Below are 13282 nucleotides of genomic sequence, written 5' to 3' on the forward strand. Positions count from 1 at the left end.
GCTCGCCTTCGTCAAGAACTGAAGGACCTTTGCATCACGTTTTCTGCCATGGATTCTCGAAGACACCGATCCCCATGTGGAACTCTGGGATCTGGCTTACACCCGGACTTCACCCCAGTCCTGCATGGGTGGTGGGCACCTGTCTTGGGCCTGCACAATCCACCCAGCCGTCGGCTGCAGGTGACACGTCCACTTTGGTGTCACTGCAGGTCAAGCTGAGGGTACATCTGCTTCCAGACCCTGTAGGCACAGAGTCTGGTGAAAGCCTTTAGTGACTGACATATCCTAAAGCACAGGTAGTTCCGCAGGCTAAAGCTGTTGCAGAAAGCAGTATAGGCCTAGGGTTCTTCACTCTACACGTAAAAGCCCTCTTCAGTCTGTCCTGCTGTTAAGAGAAGTTTGGAAAGTTGCAGGCCAGCCATCTGTCATTTTCTCTTAACTGCAGTCCCCTGCTGTGGTGCTCTGGCCATTTTTTATTTCTCCTGCACAAATCTTACCATTATCGCTATGATATGGTATGGAGCCATATAATCCATCATTTCTTGATGGCTTTTCCTGCATCCAACTTCTCCCCTGCTGCTCCTTTGGCAGTGGTGACGTTCCTTCCTCATCCCCACACTCTACTTCATGGCTGGGGAACAACAGATTCGTGTTTCAATGTGGCAGTGGTGGGGAATAAACTGCTTCATCACACCAGTAATGGGTGGATTTGTGTGAATGCAAAACGTAAACCTGCACAAAGACATGAGTTTGCATAAGCTGAATTTTAACCTGTTGGAAATGAGAAGTTCCTCTACAGTACGAATTGAGGATTTGATTATCTACAGTTGACTGTCTAGGCTGGCTGCCCTGTCTGGCTGGTGGCTGGTGAACTGAGGCTCACCTGGGCACAGTTGGAGCTTTGATCTGGGAAAGTAGCAGGGCAGCACACTGAGAATGGAGATGTGTGCTTGAACTGTGCATTGTCTCACTGGAAGGTAGTGTGACTCTATTGCCTCCATATTCTCTCAGAAGTTGTGACTACAGTTGGGGTTTACTGTTTTAACTTAGCATCAGCTTTTTTAAAGCACTGACCTACATTATCAATTCAAGTTTTGCCACCCTCTGATTCCTGACAGACAGATTTTATTTTAAAAAAAGTTTTGCTTTAACATACTATATTCAGAATACTGTGTAAATTGCATAACCTTCATTTTTGGCCTCTTCTAAAGTTACGTTTTAGGACCATCTGTACCATAGGTAGGTCTGTGCATGGTTAAAACAAGCACTGGTGTGCTGACTTGCAAACTTAAGGGGAAAGATTTCTTCATTTAACAGTGGGGATGTACCATGGGGGATCTTTGCTTCTTGTGTGAGAACCTCACAGCCAAGGTGCTGAATTGTCAGTGATAACTGCTGTATTAAGGAAGTTTAGAACAATTAATAGTAATGATGACACATAGTGGCTTACTTCAAATGTCTCTGCCTGTCGTTTAGCTGCCATGCAATCTCATTTCACAGAAGACACCAATATCATTTACTACACTTGTTCTAACTTTGGGTATGTCATAAATGAGGACTGACTAACATTTTGTTTACCTGCATAAACTTCATGATGACCCACTTGTCTTTTTAATTAGCATTTCAAATAGAGAAAAAAACCTATTTATTACAATTAGCAAACTTCTAACTTTTTTTTAGTTCTACGTCTCTCCTGACAACCATCCCAAAATGACTTGCATAATTTAGCTTAAGTTTGATTTTTAATACAGGTTAGAGACGAGTGACACCTAGCTGAAGGGGGAAGTACTTCGAATATGCAGAGTCTTCTATTTTGTATGTATCTTCATATTTTCATATGCAATTAGATATTTGCATTTTGAATTATGTTTCTTGACAGCAGCCCAAAAAAGTAGAGTGTGTAAAATACGCAATCTGTACTGCGATGTTACTAGCAGGATTCAAAAGAATATTTCAAGTTTCAGGTCCTCATGAACGCATGTTTAAGATGTTGCAAAGTATTAAACACAGTTCACCTGTGTTCTCAGCTCTCTGAGACACTGAGCAGGCAGATTCTGTTCTGCATTGCATTCATCCTGTATGATGCCATGAGATACCATCACTTCCCTTGAGCTCTGGCATGTTCTCAATTCACTGTTCTAAACTTAATGAAGGGACTACTTGGCAACTGTGTTGCTTAATCTTCTAATGAACTATTAGAACATATGTATCTGTGGATCATATAGATTTTGTAAGTATTAAAACAATTTAAAAAATGGAGAGACTTACAGAAAAATAGGAATATGTTATTTTAATTAAGCAAAAACAAGAGTTATAATCACTCTAAAAATAAAATTAGACTCTTTATCAATCCTTAACATCTGCATTTAATATTTTCTTCTAAACAAAAATACAGATGCGATTATGTAGCAAATTACAGTCTTTGACAACGTATAGTATTTATCTTCTCTTACACTTACTTTAATTCTAATTTGGTCATTAATACTCAATTAATTACTGAAACATGTTACTTGTAGTAAAAGTGCCACAATTGAACTATAAACATGACATTGCCATCTTAAAACTGCTTTGCTATAAACTGTAGAGAATATACAGAGTTACAAAGTCGTTGAGTTTTTATCAAAATATACAAACCCTCCCAAACCTAACGCAAGCTAACAATATTCTTCTTATGAACTATACAGTTATATAAAATATTTGTAAAATTATCTTTGTATTTATAAATATTCTACCTTATTTGCTTTGGTCTATATTTATCATCATACAAGTCCACTTAGAAGATATCTTTGTGTATACTTTCTTTGAAACATCATTATACTTTCCTGTGTTTATTATTCTATTAACCTTATTTAAATGGAACCAAAGCTGCCATGAAACCAGAATTTCTCAAAGGGTTCATAGCATTCACCAGTGATAAAATAAGTAAGTGGACTATATTATTACTTCAATCAATACTGTATTATCATTTCAATTGTAGTTTTATTGTACCCAAGCTATAGTTTCTTTTCAAATATTCAAGAAGATGAAGTTAAGTAACAAACTGTGAACCAACACGGAGAATGAAGTCAAGGATCACTAACCCTTGTTGTGACTTAATTTTTTAACACTTCACAGGGATGAACATACATGACTACTGGCAATGCAGATACAGTACAACAGAGCCCTATCATATAAAATGCAACTTGCAGACATACACCTGCTTGGACTTTTTTAAGCATCTCCGTTAAAATGAATCACACTTCCACAAAACAGTATTAACTGGATTATTTTGGTGCTGTCTCTCAGAAGCCCATTATCCCAGTTCTTAGTGAACTGTGCAGTGTAAGGCTCACCATAACCCTTCAGTGTGGCAGGATGAGGGAGGCAGGAAGGCCAACACTCCTTCCTCCAGCAGCCCACTCCTGGCCCCGCTCTGCTGTGGCCACGGGACACTACTGGAACGGTGGGTGGGATAACTGAGAAGGGACATCTGAAGGTTAACTGTTGCATTTAAGGCATGGAGATGACAGGGAACCCCACAAACTGACCCTATGCCTGTTTATCCACAGGGATAACCTCAGGGATATATATGGAAGGAGGAGTCTTATTTACCTACTCCTCTCAATATCAAAGTATTTACGGGGAGTTGCTCTATTGTTTGTGTCCAGGCATTATTCCAGGATGAGGAGGAAAACTCCGTCTACATCTCCTTCTGTTGAGAAGAATTGTATTTCTAAAAGACAAGAGTTGCAGACCCACCAGGAGGTCGACATTTCTATACAGGATTTCTGTTTCATGAGAACAATTTTCTTTAGACCAATGCACCTGAAGAGCTCACCAGGCCATTGACACAGGGATTTATGCAGTTTGGAAGACTGGCTATAGTGAGTTCCACTGAACCTTTATTAAATGTCTCAGAGATATATAAATCTGGAATACTTCTCACACCAGCACTCAAGACTTCACAGTTATTATGGTAACTACAAAACTGAATATGGAAAGGAAAAGAGTAGTTTCAACTCCTGAATATGTTTTGTAAAGGCTGAGTTACAGAAAAGCATGGCAGAACTCTAATGTACTTCGGCACACCCAAGCCCATGAAACACTTCCCACCTTCACTTTAGAATACACAAGATTACAATTATTTTCTTTATAAACACATTACTTTTGGTTAAAAAAAAAAAAAAAAAAGCAATATATGGTTTCTGCAGCAAAAATTCCTTCTACAGAATACACCATGAACCTACTTATTTCATTTGCCTAGAACAATTCTGACTCAAAACCAGAACTGTAAAATAGTTCAGTGACTAGTTTCTTGTAATGCTAAGTATAAGGGTTTGGGTTGGTCATTTTCTTTCTCTCCATGTTAAGAGTCTATTGTGAAAAAAGTATTTTGGGTGCTCCAAATTAAATTTGTATTATTGCAAATACTAGTATTCCTGTGTTATTTTTCTTTCTTTTGCATATATTGACACGTTTAGATGAAGAAATTTGACCTTACTAAATGATAAGTTTCCCCATTCAATACATCCATATCTTCTCCAATATATAGTTTCGGATTTTTCTTCTCTTTTGCACAGTTGTCACTCAGAGTATAACTTCTGGAGTTACATTTTGTGTATTTTTCACTTCGCTTCCTTCTGAGCCAAGGAAATGTGGATTTTCCAAAAGTTTAGTGCTTTCACTGCAAAACTGTTCTTTTCTATCTTGTGTTCCTGGACTTTTGAATAGATGTTTCTTCTGGTGCATTCCCAGAGCAGCTGCAGTCTTGCAAATTTTTGGGCACTGAAAGCAAGCGTATCCTTTTCCATTATGTTCAAGTATGTGCCTTTGCTCATGGTTCCTTTTGGTAGAAAGATACAAGAAGCTCTGAAAGCAGAACTGACAGTGGTAGCGTTTTTCTCCAGTATGAATTCTTTCATGTATTTTGAGTGTTTCATTTAAAGTGAATGCCTTATTACAGTACTGGCAGACAAAATCTTTAACACCTAGGTGAATACGTTCGTGTTTCTGTAAATTTCCAGGAACTGAGAAACATTTTCCACAGGTTTTGCAAGTGTAGGGCTTTTCCCCAGTGTGACACCTCATATGCATTTTTAAAGTGGATGGACTTCGAAATTGTTTTTGGCAAAACTCACAAGTGGAAGGCTTTGAAGCAGCAACATGCCAGTGCACATGTTCTTGAGCTTCTGGTGCGGAAGACTGGTCTCTGTCACAGAGCTCACAATGAAGATTAGGCATTTCTGTGTTCTCCTCCTGGCTGACTGCCTTTTCCTCAGGAGCATTCCTGAGTGCATACTCTCGACTGCATGTGTTGTGGCTTTCCACACTGATGCTCCTCCTCCCATGCTTTTTCCTCCACTTGGTCTTTTTCATTTTTCTTAGCTGTTTGGATTTCTTTTTTGGTTTGTAATTATAATAAGGTCTCCAGGGTTTATCACTGGAGTCCTGGTCACTTACATCATCACACATTTCTGTCAGCTCCAGGCATTCTGAACTATAGAGTCTAGATGGGCTTTTTTCTTTTACCTCCATTTCTGGCTCCTCAATGAGATTGTCCTGTTTGGACTCATGTTTGGATTTTCGGCCCCTTTTACAAAATAGCTTAGATCCTAATATATGTCTTTTTACAATGGCTTCATTACCGATTTTTACTGTTATCTGACAAAGTGGTGCGACATTGCTGTCAGCTGATGTTCCAGGTAAGGCAGGCTTTGCAATGTATGTTTCAGTTTTACTGGACTCTTGGACAGTATTTGTAGTTTTGCTACATGAACCTCCAGATCCTGTGACATGCTGCGTATCCTCAGTTGCTTCTGCTCTGTTGTACGGCAGTGTTTTCTTTCTCTCCTTAATAGTTTTTGATTTTGTAATGCACTTCCCGTAATTATCTGACCCGTACTTACAGTCATCACTTACTGACTGACTGGGTAGGTTATTTGAAGATTCTGTCTTACTGTTTTCTATGGAAGTGACTGTTTTACTGTGCATTATTACTGATGAAACTCTGCTACTGTGCATTATAACAGACGGTGCAGAGCTGCTGTAACTGATGACAGAGGTTGAATTTTCACTCACGTTAGCTAAAGACACAACCGAAGAATCACACTCCTGCGAACCAGAGTCATTCGCAGCAGTGGGAACTCTTTTTTCAACTGGGAAAAAGTCCCTCTGCAGGTCAGAATTTAAGATACCTACTCCCCAAGAGGAAGAATTCTGAGTATTTGTGGAAGATGCTGTGTCATTACATGAAGATGTATCCAAGGCCAGAGTTCTGTTGTTTGACATTATACTATGTTGAAAATTCAGTGGTGGCAGCTCAGAGCTAAGAGAACTCGGAATAAAACAGTTAGAAGAAGCAGTTTCATTAGCCTGGGTACTTGGTGGAACATTTTCATAGGAAGAATTTCGGTAGGATTTGTAAGGCAGTCGCCTGCATTTCATAGGTAAGAGTCGATACAGTTTGTATGGGTACATACTTGGTTTTAAACCCCCATTAGCTGTCTTTTTATTTACTGAGAGGCGATGGTCAATTGCATGGAAAGACTTCTGGTGATTTTTCAGTATATAGTAAGTCATGAAGGTCTCTAGACAGAAAATGCACTGGTAGCGCCTCTCTCCAGTGTGCCAGATCTCATGTCTGGTGCGGTACTCAGCTAACGCAAACACTTTATTGCAGTAATGACAAGGGTATGTTCTTCTCCAGGAATGCACATTTGCATGTCTTCGAAGGCTGGACAATGTGACATAACTACGCTTGCAAACGACGCAAGTGTATAATATCTGCCCATCGACAACTTTAACCAAATGATCTGTTTCTGGTAAAGTGCAGTTTGCATTAGAACAATCAGTGATGCTGTTTTCAGACAACAGAGGTTCTGTGTTTGCATATGAACTTCCATTCTGTCCCTCTGTAGCAGTATAGTTATCTGCAAAGTTTTGTTCATTTTCATTGTGAGCTGGTAAGTTACTTGATCTCATGCAGACTTGTTCATGACTTTCCAGTATATTTAGATTTGCAAATTGTTTGCTGCAGTATTTGCATATGAAAGTTTCCTGATGCTCTGAATGGAGCTGAAGGTGAGCAGTGAGTAACGCCCTTTCATTGAATGATTTTGCACAACAGTTACAACTGTAAACAGGTGGAGTGACAGTCGTCCCAGATGCAGAGACATCAGCAGAAGTGTTTTCCGCTTCTGTGGATACATGCAAATCTCCTGCTTTATTTTGAGATTTTGGAAAGGAAGTAATTGTCTGATCAGTAACTGCCTCATGCTGGGCTTCTGCAGTGGTTACTGTAGAGGCTGGTGCTTTTGCTATAGCCAAATCAGTACCCTGGGGCTTAAAGGCTGACTTAGGAGTACTACCTGCTTGTTTTCCCTGCTGAATGACTGGGGTGGCTTGGTGATTTTCGTAGCGGTCCTCACCCACCTGGTATGAAGGGCTGCTGTCCCGTTCAACAAAAGGTGCTCCTTGTGAAGTATCTCCCCCAGAAGAAACGGCATAGGAGTGTTCAGCCAAGGTACTGGCTGGCTCAGCATCTTTGCACACATCGCTTCTGTCAAGGCTGATGTTGGGAGCTTGTATTGTGTCAGACACCTTTTTAAAGCTGGCCCTCAAATCAAGGGGAGAAAACAAGTTGTTTTCTGTTTCAAAAATTGAGAATGCATTTGTAATTCGTGGTCCATTTGTCACAGCAGAATCTTCATGTCGCTTTTCATGTTTTTCCTCTTTGACAGTCCCTTTTTCATTAACACAGTATGCATAGGGGCAGGGGGAACTTGAAAAATTTACATCTGTAAGATCTTCTAGAAATGATATTCCCAGTTTTTTCCCTGCAGCTGCAAGGTCCGTTACAGTCTCCTGCCTCTTAACAACTACTGTGGAACTGTAGATGTAATTCAGTATCTCTGTAAACACTTCAGCTTTGAGATCATCTAACTCCAGTACGTGACCTGAAATACAGATGGTACGACTCCAAAAAATGTTTTTAAAGTAAAGGCTTGAAGCTGCCAGCACATTACTATGGGCTTTAAATTTGGTGTCTTCCACGATTATGGTGACATCGCATAAAATACCCCGAATGCGCTGTTCATTTAAAATGGAAAGTACAGTGTCACTGTGGAAGTCATCCTTGAGATCCTTTGAATGGGACATGACTGTCATCTACAAGAGAAGAAAAAGTAAATATATTTAGAAGGCATTTTTCATCCATTTCAGTTACAGATTAAGTTTATAGTTCTGTATTATTGTATATATTTTTTTTAGTTTATTAACTTTTCAAGTTTAAGAATGAGTAAAATTTTGTCATAACATTTCGGGTTTAAGTCATCTTACATTCACTGGTGCCAACACTACTGCAGGAAATGTCCATCCAGATCACAGAGGCCAGAGCAGCAGTAGCTCCTCAGCAAGAGGCAGAGGATCCCTCCCACTCCCTCCTGGCATGGAGCTGCTGCCCATCCTGTGCCTTCCACTGGGAATGCAGCCAATGGCTTTTGCTGTGCCAGGGGGTGCAGCAGGTCAGGGTCACCCTGAAGGACTCCCTGAAGCCTGGATGGAGTTCCCCAGTACGCCATGGAGGGACCTGGCACACACGAAGGGGAAGCTGGGTTGCTGTGGTTCTGTGCAGAATGAGGACTTTGCGTTCCGGGGCTGTTTGTCAGACACCTACTTCACAACACAATTGCATCTATCTCCTTACTAAACTTGTATTTAAATCACAGCAAGAGAGTCTCAATTACAGGATAAGGCTTTATAAGCAAATGAATGCACAAGGAACACAATTTGGTAGACAACAGTGAAGTACCTGTAACACTGTTATGTGAACAGAATTTTTTTTTTTTAATAGTGAATCAATTTATTAAATAATTTACACTACTTTAAAATTACTGAAAATTTGTGAGTAAAACAAGTAGAAAATAATGGAATAACAAGTAGAAAATAAGAGAATTTTTTCTTCAGTTATAGTTTAGATTTAGTGTTCACACTTTATAATTAGTGTGTTCTTAATTTCTTTCAAATAATAAGGTTTAACTGAAATAATAAGTACCATTAAATAACTGCTAATCAATAATAATGAGGTTTAATGCTGACAAAAACTATTTAGATTATCCAGGCTGTTACTACATGAATATACCGGTTCATTCAGTTGAGATAAAATATGCAACATATGGATGAAAAATACTCTGAAAAAAAATGGATTAGTTTGCCAGTTGAATTTGAATCTTGACAATTTCTGACAACTGAATTTAGTATCTGGTGAAAATCTGTCCTCACCAGATAGTTTTCCTCAAATTCAGATCTGTATCATATAGTGAGGTTTGTTCCTTTTTCCCCCATCTCTGAGTAGTGTTTTTAACTACTATCGTCCATTTCTGACTTCAAGTCATGAAGAAATAGTTGTGCTACTGGCACTTACCAATCACTACAGTAAAAAAAAAAAATCACACTTCTTAAAGACCCTTTTCTTTAAACTTGTGGAAGCAAAATACACATTAAAGAATATTACCAACTACAGGTATTTTGTAAGACAGGCTAAAATACTACAACACTCTAATTCTAAGTTAGGAATTACCTTCTAAACACTGCTGCTCCAAACTTTAATTTTCAGCTTGAAAAATTCTACTATGACCCTTACCCTCAAATATTTTATGTTAAGAATGCCAATATATAAGATGGGTTTGATCCAAATGGCAAAATAAAGGCTTGACCCATACTCACTAAGCAAACAGCAATGGCCATTTAGAACACATTGGCTCTCTTACCCAAAATATTGGGAAGTAATCCTTTCTGGAAACTAGGGTCTTTATCATGAAGTTAAGTAATACAAGTCATACACCCCTGCTCTAATTAATCTAATTACACTTAGGACACTTTTATCACAAATCCACAAACTACTTCACTGCAAATCAAATTACACAAAAAGCAGCAACAACCTCAGTGTGAAGGCAAACCCAATATACTATGACCAAGACCACAAATTGGTATGTTATGGATGAAGCTTGGAAGTAAAATTTGTACCTTGCAGGATGGCTACTGCTCCTATCAGGAAAGGTGTTGTCTATGCAAATAGTCAAAATTTCTATTAGACTTTGATGGCTGAGAATTTTCAAGGCACAGAATTCAGAACAAAACTGTGATTCATAAAAAAACCTCTGATGCTTCCCATGATATGCCAAGGATGTCATGAAATGAATTCATCAGTATAATGGTGATAGAAATGTACATGAATATTATTTTGATTATTTGATCACTCACAGCAGCTGTAAATCTAGATGCATTGTTTTGTGCCTTGAAATCTTAAAATCACAGTTTGTGATGGATTTATTACACCAATTTGGCTTAAAATAAGGGATACCTTAAAATCACAGTTTGTGATGGATTTGTTTATTACACCAATTTGGCTTAAAATAAGGGATATTTACTTATTTGGAATGGCAACCTGAAATTCACAGTGTTTAGATATAGTTATCTGCTTTGGTTCAGTATCTAAAAACCCAGATGTAACTGTAGATAGTTTCTGGCATATCAGGTCTACAGAAAGCATACTGACAATACTTTTCTTCCAGCAAGCAGCTACTATTCCAGAATTGATTCCATTTTCTCACTGACAGTGTCTGAGATTACATCTGACTTGCTCATGTGATGTGGTATTAGAAACCAACATCAAAAATATTTCACAACAGGAGTTATTGATAGGGTTATTTCCTGAGTATAGGAAATAAATGATGTCAACTCTACCTCCCTGTTAACTGCCCCACAGGAACTTGCCTGTGTTTTTTCTGTTTCTTTATTGAAGACAGCTGGTTTTAGTTCAAAGACACATCATCTGACAGACTGTTTGCTAAGTGTATTAGAATGCTATGGCCATGCTGAGAGGCAAACCCAAGTGGGTTTAGTACGTGTCTTATTATTCAACTAATTATTTCAAAATTTATCCTCCTAAGGACAAAAGTGAGTATTTTTAAATTTCTACTTGCCAAGTACATAGATCGTCAGCTTTTGCAGTCCTGGATAATTTGGTATGCTCAGTAAAATACTAAATGATTCTTTGTGTCAACATTGTAGAAATGATCATTTGCTATTTGGTAATTTAATTTTTCTTCTTCTGTGTGCTAAACCATAAGCTAGATATCTCACTGAAAAGTTATACAGAAAAATTCCAGAGCAAATCAGTTTTTAGAGGAAATGCTTTTTGCTTCTTCATCTCAACCTACACATGCCCCAAACAGTCTATTTATTCATGTCTGTAATGATTCTCTACTGCCTTATATTTTACCTGTCTTGCTTCTTGCGTTTGTAAAAATGTGTGTGAAATGCTATAAAATCAAAATGCCCTACCTAGCACACACATAAATGGAGTATTTTAGGAGTATTTTACATTCCATTTGCAGTACATACTATAAAATGAAAACCTGCTCTTCAGTTTTCAAGGGAACACTACCAAGAACCAAGATACACAGAGATCAAATTTTCGGATGTGTTATTATTAAATATTTTTCACAAAAACACTGGAAAGTCCATTCAGAATGTAACTATTCTTCTGTATGATTTTTATTATAGAGTTATGGAAGAAATTTTAGTTTTATTTGTAAATGTTGCCCAAAACATATATAGATACCATTTGACCTATTAAAGGGCAACAAAACTCCTCAGGCAACTAATCCCTTTTTTTTTTGACACAAATATGTTATTTTCATACTTTTTACTCTCAATCCAGACACAAATAATTTCTTAGGAATCTGAACAGTACCTTTGTAGCATAACCTAATGGTCTTTGGTACACCTATAAATAACTTCAGGTTCAGAACAGCAGAATTTTTGACTGGGAGCTACAGTACTATTTGCAGATTTTCTGCAAAAACAGTAACAGACTTAACCTGTCATTAGAAGTTGTTGAATCACTTGGAGAAATAAGATTTAAATATTTGTCTGAAACTTAAGTGTAATGGTCAGTAAGTTTATTAAATTATAACAGTACCTTTTCTGACATCAACAGAACACCACTCCAGGACAACACTCATACATGAAAATAAGTAATATTAAAACTTAATGTCAAGATCAGAGATTGATGCATCCAAACACAAATTTGACTACTTATGCCTCACAGATGACACTGCTCATTATAAATGGAGCAGCCAGCTGTATGTGGACACAGCTGAGAGTAGAAGCTAATGTTAATTTTTATATTAACATTACTTTGAAGTCAACAAAGAGTTCACACGAAGTTTTACTATCCCATGAATACTAAATACAAATTTTCTACTACCAAACAGAACTACTACAATCTAGGAATATTCTTTTAACTTCTGCTAATCCTTTGAAATCCACTGCCAGGCAAGTGTACCCCAATACATATGAGAAGAGATTATTTTATTCCACTCCAGTCAGCTAAATTTGAAAGACAAGCTAGTGGCATAACAAAAAAAACTCCAAAGCATTAGGGGTAGTTGCTAGTACCCAGGCAAAATCAAAACCAGCAAGATAAATGACGAACTGTAGTAAGAATTCTACTTGTTTCCTTACTCCACAGATTTCTACTGGGATTTTATGGTGCTAATATTTTCTGGTACTAACCAACAGGACACTAGAGAAATATGTTCATTCCATACCTTCCTTATGTTCAGTTTTACCCTACTGTGTAAAGGTAGTCTTAAGTCCTTTTTTTTTTGTTTCCAGCCTGCTTCCCCAGCTGAGGGGGAACATTCACCTGTATCTAACTCTCCTGACGGACGTAGTTTTTGTTCTAGAGCCGAAATGGAGTCAGCCATCACCAACAAACAAAACCCCCCAAACAAGTACCACCCCCCCCATTCCCCCCAGCTCTGATCCTTGCTTACCTGGAAACCTATTGTCCAACCAGCACTGCTACGGTGACTGCCCCGTTTTTTATGGAATCATTTCATCACTCCCATGTCGGCAGCAGGGCTGCCTCGATCAGGGTGCTGCAGCCTCCCTGCAACCTCGGGCATGCAGGGCCGTGCTCATGGTGTCTAATGATGTTAATGATGGCTAATGACTTTCAACAGCTCGCAGGAGCGTGCAGCTTAGTGCTCACTCTACAGAGCTACACGTTACTTCTTCAAGTGCATTGAGAGATTTTCTCTTTGAACTCTCGCTGCTCACATACTTCCCTGTTGCTCTAGAACAGCATTATAGACTTTAAATGTTTTTTTTTTTTCAGCTTCGCACTTTCCTCTTTTAATTCAGACAGCTGGGGTGGGGTAATGGAATTTAGCCTAAGAGCATGTCAGTGTTAGGAGACCTCTCATGCCGCGCGACGAACCACTCTTTCAGAGCC

General features: G+C 38.5%; 1 protein-coding gene across 5 annotated transcripts in view; it reads right to left on the reverse strand.

The window, feature by feature from the left end:
* Positions 1 to 2275: 2275 nt before the first annotated feature.
* ZBTB38 (zinc finger and BTB domain containing 38) overlaps positions 2276 to 13282 on the reverse strand; it is a 25208-nt gene continuing 14201 nt past the window's right edge. For 4 of the 5 annotated variants that reach the window (XM_017726491.1, XM_008644150.2, XM_017726493.1 and 1 more), the window contains one exon: positions 2276 to 8145. In XM_017726491.1, the coding sequence (XP_017581980.1) occupies positions 4567 to 8145 (3579 nt within the window). In that variant the 3' untranslated portion in view covers positions 2276 to 4566. Of the gene's footprint in view, positions 8146 to 12821; positions 13277 to 13282 lie in introns of those variants that run through there. The other variant, XM_017726494.1, reaches the window with a different exon arrangement.

The sequence above is a fragment of the Corvus brachyrhynchos genome, unplaced genomic scaffold, assembly GCF_000691975.1.
Source record: "Corvus brachyrhynchos isolate BGI_N302 unplaced genomic scaffold, ASM69197v1 scaffold221, whole genome shotgun sequence".
Taxonomy (NCBI): Eukaryota; Metazoa; Chordata; class Aves; order Passeriformes; family Corvidae; genus Corvus; species Corvus brachyrhynchos.